Source organism: Salmo salar, chromosome 23, assembly GCF_965601325.2.
Source record: "Salmo salar chromosome 23, fSalSal1, whole genome shotgun sequence".
NCBI lineage: Eukaryota > Metazoa > Chordata > Actinopteri > Salmoniformes > Salmonidae > Salmo > Salmo salar.
In genome coordinates this window covers 43572825-43592620 of record NC_138313.1, presented here as the reverse complement: position 1 = coordinate 43592620, position 19796 = coordinate 43572825, and the positions used below count along the sequence as shown (strand labels likewise).

Sequence of the window (19796 nt, the reverse complement as noted above, 5' to 3'; positions counted from 1 at the left end):
TATTATCAAACTTTGACCTAGTCTACATTAGCTTAGGGAATGTTTCCAAATGATTGTGCTTTTAATTATTGGCCTAGCTAGTGCAATTAATACACATTGAATTGTGTCCTCAATTTGGTATTAAAAACATGCACATTTGTATTAAATAAATCTGAGACGTCTGCATCCCAAAGCATCTATAAAGTTTCAATAAAAAAATCTACAGATGACGCACTTTACTTGACTATCCAAATGACGCACCTGTCATTCTCATATGTAGCCTACGTCTGGGCACTAAACTCAATTTCAGGAAATAACCAATGAAAGAAAGAGGAGCTTATCAAGCGATAGGAGGGCTATATTGTGTCTACTTTGAGGAGATATTATAAAACGCTATTAAAATGTCGGGATTTGAAGATAACCCATTTGTAGAATCGTACGACATCATCCCTTTTCAGGTAATACGCTTTTATTATTTTTTTTACACACGTCTTGATACAAAGTTGGCTCTAACTTTTCTCCAAGTCTTGCTACAAAGTAACACAGGAAACGTGTTGGGTGTATCTGGGTTTGTAGCATGATTGACAAGGTTTTAGCCACAGATGGTTTACCTCATCTCTCTCAGATACAAGAAGTTGCAAAAGAACAGTGTACATTTGATAAAGGAAATAGCGTACAAACTGATAAATAAGACTGTAAGTCTACTATGCTTTCACAGCAAAGAATGCTAAATGGTTACAAAGTAGGCCTTATGAAATTACACACGTTTGTTCGCCTATAGGCTACGTTATGAGCGCACTGTCAGTGAATGCATCTTTTTTTCCATGAACCTACACCATGCGGTTTACCTTTAGATGTGAACAAACGTCACAGCCTCCAGGATGTCTAGGCTGTAGGCTTACAGCTCAGTTGCACCTTTTACAATATCTCCCAATAGAACTCAGCAAAATGGAATCTCAAAACACCAATTAGGCTACGAAGTCACTTCACTCCAAACACAGAATGTGGGTGTGAAATGTAACGCAACTAAATTGTAGCCTCTAACCATGTGTCTGATTTATCTGAGGTATGAAACTGCCAAGCAGAGATAGGGTTCAAGCCTGGTGCCACACTGGCCATCGAGAAAGTTTGAGAGAGAGAGCTGTTCTGAGAAATGCAATGGGAATCCAGCTGTTCTGAGAAATGCAATGGGAATCCAGCTGTTCTGAGAAATGCAATGGGAATCCAGCTGTTCTGAGAAATGCAATGGGAATCCAGCTGTTCTGAGAAATGCAATGGGAATCCAGCTGTTCTGAGAAATGCAATGGGAATCCAGCTGTTCTGAGAAATGCAATGGGAATCCAGCTGTTCTGAGAAATGCAATGGGAATCCAGCTGTTCTGAGAAATACAATTGGAATCCAGCTATTCTGAGTAATAAGATGGGAATCCAGCTATTCTGAGTAATAAGATGGGAATCCAGCTGACTCTCACTCAGAATGTATGGCTTCTTGGCAGTTTTAAACTGGGAAATGTTTCCTGTGAATACTGTAGCGCATACTGCTTTATTGACTAGCGACACAGCTGGGAACTCCATTAAATAGGCTGTTAAATTGTCCTATTTCAGCATTTTACAGTAAGTAGTATGAAACAATACCTCCTGTATACTGTAAGATGCTGCATAGGGTACTTTACCAATTTTCAGTACTTTTGCCAGCAGTAAAAGGGCTGACCTGGTGTGTAATGTTGACAGAATTCAACATCTAGTCTAAACAAATAGTATCCACTGTTTCAATTAAAACTTACAGAAAACACACGGGCTACCTAGCAGCCTAAGGACTGTTTGCCACTTGTACAGTGAAACGGTATTGTTACTGCTGTAACTACGTCAAATCTGGATAGGCCTATAGGCCTGGCCTGTATGAGATACAGTGCCTTTGGAAAGTATTCAGACCCCTTGACATTTTGTTACGTTACAGCCTTATTCTAAAATGGATTTTAAAAAAATCCCCCTCATCAATCTACACACAATACCCAATAATGACAAAGCAAAAACTGTTTATTAGACATTTTTGCTAATTTATTCAAAATAAAAAACAGATACCTTCTTTACATAAGTATTCAGACCCTTTGCTATGAGACTCAAAATTGAGCTCAGGTGCATCCTGTTTCCATTGATCATATTTCAGATTTTTCTACAACTTGGAGTCCACCTGTGCTAAATTCAATTAATTGGACATGATTTGGAAAGGCACACACCTGTCTATAAACGGTCCCACAGTTGCAAGTGCATGTCAGAGCAAAAACCAAGCCATGAGGTCGAAGGAATTGTCTGTAGAGCTCCGAGACAGGATTGTGTCGAGGCACAGATCTCGGGAAGGGTACCAAAAAAAATCTGCAGCATTGAATGTCCCCAAGAACACAGTGGCCTCCATAATTCTTCAATGGAAGAAGTTTGGAACCACCAAGACTCTTCCTTGAGCAGGCCGCCCGGCAAAACTGAGCAATCGGGAAAGAAGGGCCTTGGTCAGGGAGGTGACCAGGAACCCAATGGCCACTCTGACAGAGCTCCAGAGTTCCTCTGGAGATTGGAGAACCTTCCAGAATGACAAGCATCTCTGCAGCACTCCACCAATCAGGCCTTTATGATAGAGTGGCCAGACGGAAGCCACTCCTCAGTATAAGGCACATGACAGCCCGCTTGAAGTTTGCCAAAGGGCACCAAGAGGACTCTCAGACCATGAGAAACCAAGAACTCTTTGGCTTGAATGCCAAGCGTCACGTCTGGAGGAAACCTGGCACCATCCTTATGGTGAAGCATGGTGGTGGTGTAACCGATGTGAAATGGCTAGTTAGTTAGCGGTGGTGCGCGCTAATAGCATTTCAATCAGTGACGTCACTCGCTCTGAGACTTGAAGTAGGGTTTCCCCTTGCGTTGCAAGGGCCGCGGCTTTTGTGGCGCGATGGGTAACGATGCTTCGCGGGGTGTCAGTTGTTGATGTGTGCAAGGGTCCCTGGTTAGAGCCCGGGTTGGGCCGAAGAGAGGGACGGAACCTACACTGTTACAGTGGCAACATCATGATTTGGGGATGTTTTTCAGCAGCAGGGACTGGGAGACTAGTCAGGATCGAGGCAAAGCTGAATGGAGCAAAGTACAGAGATCCTTGATGAAAACCTGCTCCAGAGCACTCAGGACCTCAGACTGGGGCGAAGGTTCACCTTCCAACAGGACAATGACCCTAAGCAAGTTTCTTGAGGGACCCAGCCAGAGCCCAGACTTGAACCTGATCGACCATCTCTGGAGAGACCTGAAAATAGCTTTGCAGGTCTGACAGATCTTGAGAGGATCTGCAGAGGAGAATGTAAGAAACTTTCCAAATACAGGTGTGCCAAGCTTGTAGAGTCATATCCAAGAATACTTGAGGCTGTAATCGCTGCCAAAGGTGCTTCAACAAAGTCCTGAGTAAAGGGTCTGAATTATTATGTTAATGTGATATTTCGTTTTTTATTTCTTAAAACCTGTTTTTGCTTTGTCATTATGGGTTATTCTGTGTAGGTAGTTCCCCCCCCCCCCCCATCATTTTTTTACATTTTATAATAAGGCTGTAACGTTAAAAAAAATGGAAAAAGTGAAGGGGTCTGAATACTTTACGAATGCACTGTATACCAGTACTTTAATGGTAGCTAGTAGTTGCAAAGCAATCACTCTTACTGTACTTCCAGCATCTCTACTGACTGTTTGCTTGCAGGGTGTATATGAGCCTGAACAAATAGCTCAGCCTCCTGTAGCCTGTAACAGGTCATGGATGCTAAAAAAAACATGTCTGGTATTCTAATTGTGGGCATTACTTAATGAGGATGAGTCTCACTTGACTCAGTGGGTTAGATGCAGTGTCGTAGTACTCGAGTCCAGGACTCAGTGGGTTAGATGCAGTGTCGTAGTACTCGAGTCCAGGACTCACTTGACTCAGTGGGTTAGATGCAGTGTCGTAGTACTCGAGTCCAGGACTCACTTGACTCAGTGAGTTAGATGCAGTGTCGTAGTACTCGAGTCCAGGACTCACTTGACTCAGTGGGTTAGATGCAGTGTCGTAGTACTCGAGTCCAGGACTCACTTGACTCAGTGGGTTAGATGCAGTGTCGTAGTACTCGAGTCCAGGACTCATGACATTTGTAGTTCTTTATGATAGCCACATTAGCAGTTAAATCGCATTTAATTTTTGGGGTGGTAAGTACAGGCGAATATATTGATAAAAGACACCTTGTCCAAGAGATATTTACATGGTTATCAAAACGTCACGCCAGGGAACACAGACCTTATTTTAAGTGTTTCTAAAATCACCTATGGGAAAAATGTATGGTGGAAAAATGATTGGAACCATTTCCCTGTTTGACCACTATGTTTCATGAGTATTATGACTCATACTGTGGTACTCTATAAAACACCTACACCAGTGGAGGCTGCTGAGTGGAGGACCATTCATAATTATAGCTGGAATGGAATGGCATCAAACACATGGAAACCAATTTTTTTGGTACCCTTCCCCAGATCTGCGCCTTGTCACAGTCCTGTCTCCAAGCTCTACAGACAATTCCTTCGACCTCATGGCTTGGTTTTTGCTCTGACATGCACTGTCAACTGTGGGACCTTATATAGAAATCATGTCCAATCCTTATATCCAAATCATGTCCAATCAATTGAATTTACCAAAGTTGTACTCCAATCAAGTTGTAGAAACATCTCAAGGATGCTCAATGGAAACAGGATGAACCTGAGCACAATTTTGAGTCTCATAGCAAAGGGTCTGAATACTTATGTATTTACATTTTTAATTGTTTATACATTTGCAAAAATGTAAAAAAATTAATAAAAAAAACATTCACTTTTGTAATTATGGGATAATGTGTGTAGATTGATGAGGGAAAAAAGTCATTTCATCCATTTTAGAATAAGGCTTTACAGTTACAAAATGTGGAAAAGGGGAAGGGGTCTTAATACTTTCTGAATGCACTTTATCAGTGGGTGATTATAAAAACGTATCTGAGAGCCTGACTTACTGTTCATTTAAGTAGTGCAACACGGGTGTATTCATTACGCCGATTCTGTTGCAAAACATTTTGAAAATGCAAAACATTTTGTAAATGCAAAACATTTTGAAACAGAAACTATTTACTCTAAATGGAAATCACAAACGAGAGTTTCTATTGGATAAATTCAGGTAGGTCCCTTCCGGTTTTGTTCCGTTTTCTCTGTTGACTTCCGTTTTAGTTCTAAAAAGGTATCCGTAATGAATACACCCCAGGTATTGGATATCATAAGGTGAATGCACCAATTTGTAAGTTGCTCTGGATAAGAGCGTCTGCTAAATGACGTAAATGTATTGAGTAGAACTTGAGTTAGTGATGAATTCTAAATTAGTTGGGGGTTTTAATGAGTGGCGTTATACTGCCATCTGTTGGCGACTACAAACAATTGTATAACACAACGAATTGTATATTAATGGACTCGATTCGTGACTCGACCAGTGGTGACTCTGACTGGGCTCAGATTTCGGCCATAATGATTGGTGACTCTAGCACAGGAGACTACGACAATGGTAAGATGTAAGAAGTTACAGCTTTGCTGTAAAATTGTGAAACTGGCACACCTAAGCAGTGGCGCAGTGGTCTAAGGCACTGCATCTCTGTGCTAGAGACGTCACTACAAACCCTGGTTCGATCCTGGGCTGTATCACAACCGGCCGTGATCGGGAGTCCCGTAGGGCGACGCACAATTGGAACCAGCGTCGTACGGGTTAGGGGAGGGTTTGGCCGGGGTAGGCCGTCATTGTAAATAAGAATTTGTTCTTAACTGACTTGCCTAGTTAAATAAAGGTAAAAAAAAGAATAATTTGGGCCCACACACACAGCCAGGGTAGAGACTGAGTAGCCTATTGGAAGGTCTGGTGTGGTAATGTCAACGCTATTGGCTTCTCTGTTTAACACCACACCCTTCTAATTACTGGATTGGATTGTTGAGAGAGCCTCCTGCCTGGTATTTCTTGGGATGCTTCCCATTGTAATGAATGATTTATCAAAGGCTTATTACTATGGTTAAATGGCAAAGATCTCAGCTCTCTTTCTATGGTAGTTACTTAGTGATACAGAGATGCCATTTTCTTTCTGTTGCCCACTGAAATATCAAGTCAAACTGGACTCCTGGTTGACATATCAAGCCAAACTGGACCCTGGGTTGACATATCAAGTCAAACTGGACCCTGGGTTGACATATCAAGCCAAACTGGACTCTGGGTTGACATATCAAGCCAAACTGGACTCTGGGTTGACATATCAAGCCAAACTGGACCCTGGGTTGACATATCAAGTCAAACTGGACCCTGGGTTGACATATCAAGCCAAACTGGACTCTGGGATGACATATCAAGTCAAACTGGACTCTGGGTTGACATATCAAGCCAAACTGGACCCTGGGTTGACATATCAAGCCAAACTGGACTCTGGGTTGACATATCAAGCCAAACTGGACTCTGGGTTGACATATCAAGCCAAACTGGACTCTGGGTTGACATATCAAGCCAAACTGGACTCTGGGTTGACATATCAAGCCAAACTGCACTCTGGGTTGAGTGCGGATGTCCCTGACTGACGTTCCATACACTTTTTTTACTTCAGGAAATTAAGCTTCTTGAGCTATTCGGCCTCTCGAAATATCACAAGAATTCATAAGCAATCTCTTTTATATGAGTTCTGTTATTGAAGGCTACGAACGTCACATGTGAAGGCCGCCATTGTTGCATCACACATTCTTTCTGCGATGGATTGATAGGCCTATTAGATGAGACAATAATCACATTGAACGTAATGCTAATGAGAATGAGCTGATTGTTGCATATACTGAAGAGGAAATGTGTTGTTTTGTTTCAGGATCCCTCAGTTACAGAAGTGACCAACTCTGACGTAGACCATCAGACGGTAAGATCACTTGCTTTTTACCCCTGCACACATACACACACACACACACACACACACACACACACACACCAGATCAAAACTACAGTAACTGACGTTGAATAGATTGACGTCCCATAGATCACAGACTACTGTATTGTGTGTTTTTTGCCCCGCTTTTTCTCAGTCTGCCATGTGTATTTCCTGTTTCAGGTTAGCCTATCGGGGCCCACCATTCCGGCCTCCAGGATCCCTTCCCAGCCTGCCGTGCTACAGCCGTCAACAGAGCCCAGCCCACAGGTCAGTGATGACGCTGGTCACTAGTTTACAATGGAACCATAAGCCATCAATGTCATCACATAAGAATGAAAACATGAAAACATTTTTCCTTTTCCATATTTGACTGTCTACTTGTCCAATACTGATTTTAAAGAAGCTATATGGAAGTTTTTGCTTCTGGGGGTTAGGGTTCGCCAAAACAGCTCCCTTAAATGGACCAATATATGGTCCATAAATGAGCTGATTGGCCAGAAAGGGACAGACCTTTCCACACCCATGAGCAAAAGTATATATTGTTAACCTCAAACAATTTATGTGGTTACATGTGATAAAAAATGGAATAGCCTAATGTAATATTATGTATGTATGTGAACAATACAGCCAACATTCAGGCCAAAATGGCACCTGTGCTCTCTCCCCTCGTGTCCCTCCAGGCCACGGCGGCTGCGGTCCAGGCTAGCCTGCTGAGGCAGCAGGAGGAGCTGGGGAGGCTGCAGAGGGAGGCTGCAGACCTGGAGCACATAGTGAAGGAGTTGCAGAGCAGGGGCACCTCAACAGGTCACTGCCTACACCCCACACCATATACCTCTGAGCATATCCTTCCTACTCCTCACACCATATACCTCTGAGCATATCCTTCCTACTCCTCACACCATATACCTCTGAGCATATCCTTCCTACTCCTCACACCATCTACCTCTGAACATATCCTACCCTCTCCTTCTCCCCACACCATATACCTCTGAACATATCCTACCTTCTCCCCACACCATATACAGTTGAAGTCGGAAGTTTACATAAACTGAGTTTAAATGTATTTGGCTAAGGTGTTTCACAATTCCTGACATTTAATCCTTGTAAAAATTCCCTGTCTTAGGTCAGTTAGGATCACCACTTTATTTTAAGAATGTGAAATGTCAGAATAATAGTAGAGAGAATGATTTATTTCAGCTTTTATTTCTTTCATCACATTTCCAGTGGGTCAGAAGTTTACATACACTCAATTAGTATTTGGTAGCATTGCCTTTAAATTGTTTAACTTGGGTCAAATGTTTCGGGTAGCCTTCCACAAGCTTCCCACAATAAAATAAGTTGGGTGAATGTTGCCCATTCCTCCTGACAGAGCTGGTGTAACTGAGTCTGGTTTGTAGGCCTCCTTGCTCACACATGCTTTTTCAGTTCTGCCTACAAATTTTCTATAGGATTGAGGTCAGGGCTTTGTGATGGCCACTCCAATACCTTGACTTTGTTGTCCTTAAGCCATTTTGCCACAACTTTGGAAGTATGCTTGGGGTCATTGTCCATTTGGAAGACCCATTTGCGACCAAGCTTTAACTTCCTGACTGATGTCTTGAGATGTTGCTTCAATATATCCACATAATTTTCCTACCTCATGATGCCATCTGTTTTGTGAAGTGCACCAGTCCCTCCTGCAGCAAAGCACCCCTACAACATGATGCTGCCACCCCCGTGCTTCACGGTTGGGATGGTGTTCTTCGGCCTGCAATCCTCCCCCTTTTTCCTCCAAACATGACGATGGTCATTATGGCCAAACAGTCCTATTTTTGTTTCATCAGACCAGAGGACATTTCTCCAAAAAGTACGATCTTTGTCCCCATGTGCAGTTGCAAACTGTAGTCAGGCTTTTTTTGTGGCGGTTTTGGAGCAGTGGCTTCTTCCTTGCTGAGCGGCCTTTCAGGTTATGTCGATATAGGACTCGTTTTACTGTGGATATAGACCCTTTTGTACTTGTTTCCTCCCGCATCTTCACAAGGTCCTTTGCTGTTGTTCTGGGAATGATTTGCACTTTTCGCACCAAAGTACGTTCATCTCTAGGAGACAGAACGCGTCTCCTTCCTGAGCGGTATGGCGGCTGCATGGTCCCATGGTGTTTATACTTGCGTACTATTGTTTGTACAGATGAACATTGTACCTTCAGGCGTTTGGAAATAGCTCCCAAGGATGAACCAGACTTGTGGAGGTCTACAAAGAAATGTCTGCGGTCTTGGCTGATTTCTTTTGATTTTCCCATGATGTCAAGCAAAGAGGCACTGAGTTTGAAGGTAGGCCTTGAAGAACATCCACAGGTACACCTCCAATTAACTCAAATGATGTCAATTAGCCTATCAGAAGCTTCTAAAGCCATGACATCATTTTCTGGAATTTTCCAAGCTGTTTAAAGGCACAGTAAACTTCTGAACCACTGGAATTGTGATACAGTGAATGATAATCTGTCTGTAAACAATTGTTGGAAAAATTACTTGTGTCATGCACAAAGTAGATGTCCTAACCGACTTGCCAAAACTATAGTTTGTTAACAAGAAATTTGTGGAGTGGTTGAAAAACGTGTTTTAATGACTCCAACCTAAGTGCATGTACATTTCCGACTTCAACTGTACCTCTGAACATATCCTACCCTCTCCTTCTCCTCACACCATAGACCTCTGAACATATCCTACCCTCCTTCTCCTCACACCATAGACCTCTGAACATATCCTACCCTCTCCTTCTCCTCACACCATAGACCTCTGAACATATCCTACCCTCTCCTTCTCCTCACACCATAGACCTCTGAACATATCCTACCCTCTCCTTCTCCTCACACCATAGACCTCTGAACATATCCTACCCTCTCCTTCTCCTCACACCATAGACCTCTGAACATATCCTACCCTCTCCTTCTCCTCACACCATAGACCTCTGAACATATCCTACCCTCTCCTTCTCCTCACACCATAGATCTCTGAACATACCCTACCCTCTCCTTCTCCTCACACCATAGATCTCTGAACATACCCTACCCTCTCCTTCTCCTCACACCATAGATCTCTGAACATACCCTAGCCTATCCTTCTCCCCACAGTAGCCTCTTAGTAGGTTTTGGATCAACCCGTTTCAATTAATATCAGGAAGGCCAAAAAAAAGAAGGGGAAAAAGAAATATATATATATATATATATATATATATATATATATATATATATATATATATATATATATATATATATATATATATATATATATATATATTATTAGGACAAAACACACATCACGACGAGGGACAACACTACATAAAGAGACTTAAGATGACAACATAGAAAGGCAGCAACACATGATGACACAGCATGGTAGCAACACAACATGATAGAAGCACAAAACATGGTACAAACATTATTGGGCACAGACAACAGCACAAAGGGCAAGAAGGTAGAGACAACAATACATCACACAAAGCAGCCACAACTGTCAGTAAGTGTCCATGACTGAGTCTTTGAATGAAGAGATTGAGATAAAACCGTCCAATTTGAGTGTTTGTTGCAGCTCGTTCCAGTCGCTAGCTGCAGCGAACTGAAAGGACGAGCGACCCAAGGATGTGTGTGCTTTTGGGATCTTTAACAGAATGTGACTGGCAGAACAGGTGTTGTTTGTGGAGGATGAGGGCTGCAGTCGATATCTCAGATAGAGGGGAGTAAGGCCTAAGAGGGTTTTATAAATGAGCATCAACCAGTGGGTCTTGCGACGGGTATACAGAGATGACTAGTTTACAGAGGAGTGAAGTGATGTGTCCTATAAGGAGTATTGGTGGCAAATCTGATGGCCGAATGGTAAAGAACATCTAGCCGCTCGAGAGCACCCTCACCTGCCGATCTATAAATGATGTCTCTGTAATTTAGCATGGAAACATCTTGTTGGGAAATAGACGATTCTTGCAATAGAGCTGTTGACAAAAAGTGAATGATGACATATTAATCAATCCATTTTCATTTTAATTAGGCAATGACAACAACTGGCCACCTCTTCCCAAGGCTTTTCCCATAAATCCTTGCTTCTACCAGGACTCCTCGGAGGAGATTCCCATGGAGCACCGGAGGGTTTGCAAGATGTTGTACTATCTGTGGATGTGTAAGTACACTGTGTGTGTGGCACTACCACAAAGACTGGTTAGTTGCTTTGTTAAATACAGCAAAGATGTTAACTCACGGTATATTGTAATGTCAGGCACTGCTCTGTCTGCATGGCAGGAGAACAGGGCTAATTGTTGTACATCCCTTATCTATACCTGTACCATCTATATCTATACATACATATATACGTACCTATCTATACCTGTACCATCCATACATGCATACATACGTACCCATCTATACATGTACCCATCTATATCTATACCTGTACCATATATACATGCATACATAGATATCTATACCTGTACCCATGTATACCTGTACCCATTTATCTGTCCCCATCTGTACCTGTACCCATCTGTATCTGTACCTGTACCATCTATATCTATACCCATCTATATCTATACCCATCTATATCTATACCTGTACCATCTATACATGCATACGTACCCATGTATACCTGTACCCATTTATCTGTCCCCATCTATATCTGTACCTGTACCATCTATATCTATACCTGTACCCATCTATATCTATACCCATCTATAACTATACCTATACCCATCTATATCTGTACCTGTACCATCTATATCTATACCCATCTATATCTATACCCATCTATATCTATATCTGTACCATCTATATCTATACCCATCTATATCTACACCTGTACCCATCTATACCTGTACCCATCTATATCTATACCTGTACCCATCTATATCTATACCCATCTATATCTATGCCTCTCTATATACACTACCGTTCAAAAGTTTGGGGTCAAGAAATGTCCTTGTTTTTGAAAGGAAAGCTTTTTTTTGTCCTTTAAAATAACATCAAATTGATCAGAAATACAGTGTAGACATTGTTAATGTTGTAAATGACTATTGTAGCTGGAAATGGCTGATTAAAAAAAATATATATATTGTTTTATGCATTATCTACATAGGCGTAAAGAGGCCCATTATCAGCAACCATCACTCCTGTGTTCCAATGGCACGTTGTGTTAGCCTTTTAAAATTATTAATTTGGATTAGCTAATTGATCATTAGAAAACCTTTTGCAGTTATGTTAGCAAAGCTGAAAACTGTTGTTCTGTTTAAAGAAGCAATAAAATTGGCCTTCTTTAGATTAGTGGAGTACCTGGAGCATCAGCATTTGTGGGTTTGATTACAGGCTCAAAATGGCCAGAAACAAAGAACTTTCTTCTGAAACTTGTCAGTCTATTCTTGTTCTGAGAAATGAAGGCTATTCCATGTAAAAAATTGCCAAGAAACTGAAGATCTCATACAACGCTGTGTACTACTCCCTTCACAGAACAGCGCAAACTGTCTTGGGTGCATGATATTTGTGCGTCTGTAACTTTCTCACTCATCATTATTCATGATTAATTCAGGACTGTCTAATCATGGTAGCGTCCTCATTAATGAAGAAGTGTTTAGAATCATATTCACTTCTTATTTACAATTTAAAGTGACTCCAAAATAACTCTACATTATTTACCATTAATTTCTATTGGGCACATAATATGAAACACAACCAAAACAAACAGCAAATGCATCCAACAAGTTTGTAGAGTCACAAGCTTGATGTAGTCATTGTGTGTTAGGTATATGGGACCAAATACTAAGCTTTTGACTACTTTAATACACATAAGTGAATTTGTCCCAATACTTTTGGTCCCCTAAAATGAGGGGGGACTATGTACAAAAAGTGCTGTAATTTAAAGATGGTTCACCTGATATGGATGAAAATACCCTCAAATTAAAGCTTACAGTCTGCACTATAACCTCATAACCATTGTATCATTAGCGTTGCATTCATTGGAGGCGTGTTCACATTGAAAGCATTTTGCAACGGAAAACAAAAATGAGTCCAGGTTGCCTTAACCCTGTTCCAGTCAGTTTTCTTCCATTTGGTACCTAATAAACACAACCCCCTCTCTCTCTCCCTCCCTCCAGTCTACTGTGTGACTCTGTTCCTCAACATGCTGGCCTGTCTGGCCAACTTCACCATGAACACGTACTTTGTTGTGGACTTTGGCCTGTCCATTCTTTGGCTCATCCTGTTCACCCCTTGCTCCTTCCTCTGTTGGTACAGACCTGTCTACAAGGCCTTCAAGTGAGTATACCAGGAACTACTGATCTACCGGCTTTCAGACAATTATGTTTTAGCTTAAAGGGATATTTTTCCTTTTTTTCCACACCCCAGTCTTAATAAAAAAAATGTTTTATTGTACTTTTATTTAACTAGGCAAGTCAGTTAAGAACAAATTCCTATTTTCAATGACGGCCTAGGAACAGTGGATTAACTGCCTTGTTCAGGGGAAGAACGACAGATTTTTACCTTGTCAGCTCGGGGATTCGATCATGCAACCTTCCGGTTACTAGTCCAATGCTCTAAGTTATTTAATTAATAAGAAATTGTATAATCTTTCATGTTTGCATATAGCTAATTTGTGCATCCAATTGGTTTGCATGCCACTGTGCTTTGGCTTACAACAAGGCTTTGTTTATCTGGTGGATCACAAAGTGCATTTGAAAGTCCCTCCCAGGATTTCAGTGTGTTTTTGTGTGTGATATTTGCATGCAGAAATAGTACATTTTCAAATTTGTCACTAAAATGCACTGACGGGATGAAAGGTTTGTTGAAGTCTTGCTTGATTGAACCATTTTATGCGGTAAAAGGGCTGATTGGTTAAAATTGCGAGCCCTCTTTTTGTAGTGTGTTGACTGGTCAAATTTGCAAGCTCTTGATTTAGCTAAAAAAAAGTATGCAATTGCAAGATACTGGAGGGACTGATTTGAAACATTACTGTAGCAAGGTAAAAATATGATTATATATTATAAACTGGGTGGTTCGAGCCCTGAATGCTGATATGGCTGACAGCTGTGATATATCAGACCGTATACCACGGGTATGACAAAACATGTCCTTTTTACTGCTCTAATTACGTTGGTAACCAGTTTATAATAGCAATAAGGCACCTCGGGGGTTTGTGTTATGTGGCCAATATACCACGGCTAAGGGCTGTAATCCAGGCTACAGAGGACCATTTTGTAGGCTTACTTGCCACTAAGCAAATAGGGAAATGTTTGTAGTAGTTTGTTTACTGTTTTATTTATTTGTATTTTTATGGGTATTGATGCCCAGTCATAGTGGTAATGGTGTTCCTTAATGAAACTATTTCAATTAAATAGATTACATTGTAATGACGTTGGCATCCTGTCCAAACACGGAGAAACGGTGTAGTGTTTTAAAAAATATATATATTTTGGGCTTTTATTTACCAATTTACTGCCAAATGGTGTTATTTAATTCTGTGTTCTCTAAACCCTGGGTCTCTGCAGGTCGGACAGCTCCTTCAGTTACTTCTTCTTCTTCTTTGTGTTCTTCTGCCAAGTGGTGGTTATCATTATCCAGTCTGTGGGCATCCCCAACTTGGGAAACAGGTGGGTGTGAGGAACAGGTCTGAGTGAGTGGGATGCTATGGATGTCAAATTGATGTATTTTTTGTTGTTGCATATCTTCAATCTGTGTTTGTTCACCAGTCCAACCAGGGCCCATATACACCAGACCAATATTAGGAGTACTGATCTAGGATCAGTTTTCCCTTTTTAGGTCAGAATAAATATGAGTATAATGGCAATGAGGGACCTGATCCTAGGTCAGCACTCTGAGATGCTTTGTAAATATGGGCCCAGGTCAGATCTGTTAGTGAGGATGTAGAATTGACTTGTAAAGAATTGGAACAGGCCCACTGTTTGCTTTGAATAGTTGATAAGTAAATCTGAAATCTGAAAATATTTGATGTACATTCAACTTTTTAGACCCTCCATGTTTGATCAGTGAAATACAGTTGCAAAAAAAGTATGTGAACCCTTTGGAATTACCTGGATTTCTGCATAAATTCTAACCTAAGTCACAACAATAGACAAACATAGTGTGCTTAAACTAATAACACACAAATTGTATGTCTTGTCTATATTGAATACATAATTTAAACATTCACAGTGTAGGTTGGGAAAAGTATGTGAACCCCTAGGCTAATGACTTCTCCAAAAGCTAATTGGAGTCAGGAGTCCGCTAACCTGGAGTCTAATCAATGAGACGAGATTGGAGATGTTGGTTAGAGCTGCCTTGCCCTATAAAAAACACTTACAACATCTGAGTTTGCTATTCACAAGAAGCATTGCCTGATGTGAACCATGCCTCGAACAAAAGAGATCTCAGAAGACCTAAGATTAAGAATTGTTGACTTGCATGAAGCTGAAAAGGGTTACATAAGTATCTCTAAAAGCCTTGATGTTCATCAGTCCACGGTAAGACAAAATGTCTATAAATGGAGAAAGTTCAGCACTGTTGCTACTCTCCCTAGGAGTGGCTGTCCTGCAAAGATGACTGCAAGAGCACAGTCCAGAATGCTCATTGAGGTTAAGAAGAATCCTAGAGTGTCAGCTAAAGACTTACAGAAATCTCTGGAACATGCTAACATCTCTGTTGACGAGTCTACGACACGTAAAACACTAAACAAGAATGGTGTTCAAGGGTGGACATCACGGAAGAAGCCACTAATGTCCAAAAAAAACATTGCTGCACGTCTGAAGTTCGCAAAAGAGCATCTGGATGTTCCACAGCGCTACTGGCAAAATATTCTGTGGACAGATAAAACTAAAGTTGTGTTATTTGGAAGGAACACACAACACTATGTGTGGAGAAAAAAAGGCACAGCACACCAACATCAAAACATCATCCCATCTATAAAGTATTGTGGTGAGGGCATCATGGTTTGGGGCTGCTTTGCTGCCTTAGGGCCTGGACAACTTGCTATCATCGATGGAAAATGAATTCCCAACTTTAGCAAGACATTTTGCAGGAGAAAGTAAGGCTATCTGTCCACCAATTGAAGCTCAACAGAAGTTGGGTGATGCAACAGGACAACCATCCAAAACACAGAAGTAAATCAACAACAGAATGGCTTCTTCAACAGAAGAAAATACACCTTCTGGAGTGGCCCAGTCAGAGTCCTGACCTCAACCCGATTGTGATGCTGTGGCATGACCTCGAGAGCGGTTCACACCAGACATCCTAAGAATATTTCTGAACTGAAACAGTTTTGTAAAGAGGAATGGTCCAAAATTCCTCATGACCATTGTGCAGGTCTGATCCGCAACTACAGAAAACGTTTGGTCGAGGTTATTGCTGCCAAAGGAGGGTCAACCAGTTATTAAATCCAACATCCTTTTTCCACTCTGCACTGTGAATGTTTACATGGTGTGTTCAATAAAGACATGAAAACGTATAATTGTGTGTGTTATTAGTTTAAACAGACTGTGTTTGTCTATTGTTGTGACTTAGATGAAGATCAGATGAAATTGTATGACCAATTTAAGCAGAAATCCAGGTCATTCCAAAGGGTTCAAACGTTTTATCTTGCCACTGTATATTTACTGAAATATTGTGAATTCTATAAATATTGTGACTATAAACCATATAAACGCTCAATGGTGACTAACATGTACATTTTTATAACATAATTTCAAAAGGAAAATACATTCCCACGTTAGACTAAATTAAACAATTTACCGTATATCGTTTCCTTCTTGATTCCAGTGGTTGGATCGTCTCGTTGTCTGCCATTTCCTCCAACGAGGCGATGGGAGCCGTCATGATGGTGGTGGCCTACTGCTTCACTGCCTGTGCTATGCTGTCAGTCATCCTGCTGAGGGTGGTACGTGGCGTTACCGTAACTCCCTGGAGAATCTCTCTCACATCCTCACCACCTCCTCAAAACCCATTGGATGAGAAGGTCAGAGGGGAGGGACCTCTGACCTCATCCAATTGGTTTTAGGAATTTAACCACGGCAAAGTGACTGTATCCATGTAGTTAAACAGAATGTAAGCTGGCGAGATCAGGATGGTTCTTACGGGGCTAAGTTATAATTAACCTGATTCAGTTTATCAACCAGCTAATTATTACAATCAGGTGTGCTAGATTAGGATGGGAGTGAAAACCTACAGAACGGTAGCTCTCCAGGAACAGGGTTGGAGAGCCCTGCTATACATTCTATTCTATAACCCGTAATGATGTGGTGTCCTCCCCCAGGTGCACAGCCACTACTGGCATACTGGGGCCAGCTTCCAGAAGGCCCAGCAGGAGTTCTCCCAGGGCGTGTTCACCAACAAGACCTTCCAGACGGCTGCCACCTCCGCAGCCGCCTCCGCTGCCTCCGGAGCCTTCCAGGGGAACAACTACACCCAGGCCGGGCTAACTCAACCCCCATATACCCCCTTCACCTCCTCCATCCAATGCCCACCACCGCACCACCTGTTTGGGATGGATCCCCTCCCCCTCCCCTGCTGTCACCATCCAGTGCAGGTCCCACCATGGAGCTCATTTCATATATGAGCTGTGGTCATCGGACAGCAAACAAATGGTTGCTTGAGTAGGAAACTGTACCCACTGTGTTTTTTGGGAATTGGAAGCCTGATGTTGTGATGTTCTTCAGTATGTGTTCGTGTGCATCTTTTTTTGCGATGCTCGTGTGTGTATGTTCTCTTTTAGCGATTTTCTCTCTCTGTCTGTGTGTGTGTGTGTGTGTGTGTGTGTGTGTGTGTGTGTGTGTGGGGGGGGGGGGGGTTTGCTCCTGATAGTGTCTTGCATGTCTGGCCATTGTAAAGGGACCACCGGTTGAGAGACTCTGTTGTAAAGGGACCACTGGTTGAGACTCTCAACAATGGTGGCTTCTCAGCATCCTTTAATTTCAATGTACAAATGAAGACAATGAGTGTTGCTTTTAGTAGGGTGAAACCTGATTGAAAAATATAATGAAGTTTAAAGTGTGTACTCTGTCTCATAAGACTATGATAATCAGCTAGGTTATTAGTTACCAGGGCTACTGTAATTATTAGATGCACATTTTTCATTATACTTAGAAATCACCTCAAACTAACGTACCTTCAAATTCACACCATTTCATTAGCCTTTTCAGATAGTTTTCGTCAAAATGAGGTACTTTGTTTCCAATCTTTTCATGTCGTAAATAGTCCTGCTGTATGTGTAGAGTATTGGCTTTGGCAATGAGAGACTGGTGTTGTGTAAGAATGGCTTGAATATTTAACAGCAGGTTGGTTTGTCAGTATAGGCTGTCCCGTTGAACTTAAAGGGACAGTTCACCCCATTGTCAGTATAGGCTGTCCCGTTGAACTTAAAGGGACAGTTCACCCCATTGTCAGTATAGACTGTCCCATTCAACTTAAAGGGACAGTTCACCCCGGAACCAAAGTTTGTCATTTTCATGCCCCCAAAGTGGTCTGTTTCACGATGTCTAGATCCCTCTACACATGCATTGAAAGAAACACGTAGGCATTCATCTCCAACCAATGAAAACAACGGGCATCTTAGTACAGATAGTATGGAATAGATTCTGCTTACACATAAAAGGCCCACTCTGTGATTAGTTACTGCTGTTAGGGTTATGATGGTGTCTGGTGAACTTGGATTTTGGAGTGGACTATACCTTTTCACCAAAAACTTGACGTGTGCCTTGACCAGTGTCTCTCCAGTTTGTCGCTGTAGTCATTGGGTCCTACATTAACCAACTCTTAACCTTTTTATTATGGGAGAAATTCCGTTATAAAATAACTATTTTTTAATTTTTTAAATGTATGACATATCCCCTGTTCATAGTACCGTGTCGACCTGAATCGTGCTGTACACACATTTTCTTTTCACATGGTCCTTTCCAGCATGGTTCAGGCAACTATGCTGGATGAATAACCAGGCCAGTTCAGCTCTGTTCAGCTCAGCTCAGTAGTGTGAAAATGGTATCATTTAGATAGAAATCATTTGTAAGTGAGTGTCAATGTTATATTCTATGGATTTGCCACTAACAGATTCAACATGTGAACAATGCGAAATAGCTTTTTGCTCTACTTTGGATTTGTTTTTTGATAATTCAGGTTGGGAAGAGCCTGTCACTCAAAATTAAGAGCTGGACAAAGTAGAGCTGAGTGGTCAAACAACAAGATAAATGTTCTTATTTGAGATTCTTGCTTACTTTAACACAAATTATTCTTCCTTAAGCTTCCTAGACAAAGATCAAGTACTTAAATGATTTGTGAATGGATTGATGTAAATGATCTATTTTATCATTTTGATTTGCCACATTCACAGGAGCATGTATACATTGTCGGTTTAAATGTAAGAATTGTCCGAAATCAACAAAGCAAATCAATCATGACGAATGTAATATTTGATCTATTGGTTTACTAAAGGTTTAAAAAAGTATCATAAAAATACTATTGATATTGAAATAGATTTTGTTTTCTTAATTCATATCTCTGTGAATATGACCGTTGATCTGCATTGTATTAGGAGTGGAGAATTTTAGATTGCCTTTTTGTAATTCAAATTATTTAAACTTTTAGCATTTTTCTAATAATTTTTTTTGCTTTCATTGATACAATTTTTGTGTTTTTAAGTGAAGATAAGTTAACTAACATAACATCCTGTGTGATGTTCTAAAGGATGTATTTTGATTGAAATCTTTAAAATTCATCCATTTCTTCCTTCCTTGAAGTGATCCTTAATCTAACACTTAATTGGACAGGTAAGAGCAAGGCTTCTGCTGCATTGCTTTCACCAATCCGGTCATATCTGTACCGAGATAATGGCTGTCCTAAATGGCGTCCTATTCCTTACAAAGTGCT

The 19796-nt window shown here is 41.1% G+C and overlaps 1 protein-coding gene across 1 annotated transcript; it reads left to right on the top strand.

Annotated features, from left to right (window-relative positions):
- The first annotated feature begins 48 nt into the window (after positions 1-48).
- On the top strand, positions 49-19400 carry LOC106584641 (secretory carrier-associated membrane protein 2). The gene is made up of 9 exons (XM_014170125.3): positions 49-437; positions 6881-6928; positions 7118-7204; positions 7618-7741; positions 10957-11085; positions 13046-13205; positions 14435-14536; positions 16698-16815; positions 17191-19400. Exons 1-9 carry the CDS (start codon positions 381-383, stop codon positions 17491-17493), a joined length of 1128 nt encoding a protein of 375 aa, XP_014025600.2. The 5' UTR covers positions 49-380; the 3' UTR covers positions 17494-19400.
- The last annotated feature ends 396 nt before the right edge of the window (positions 19401-19796 follow it).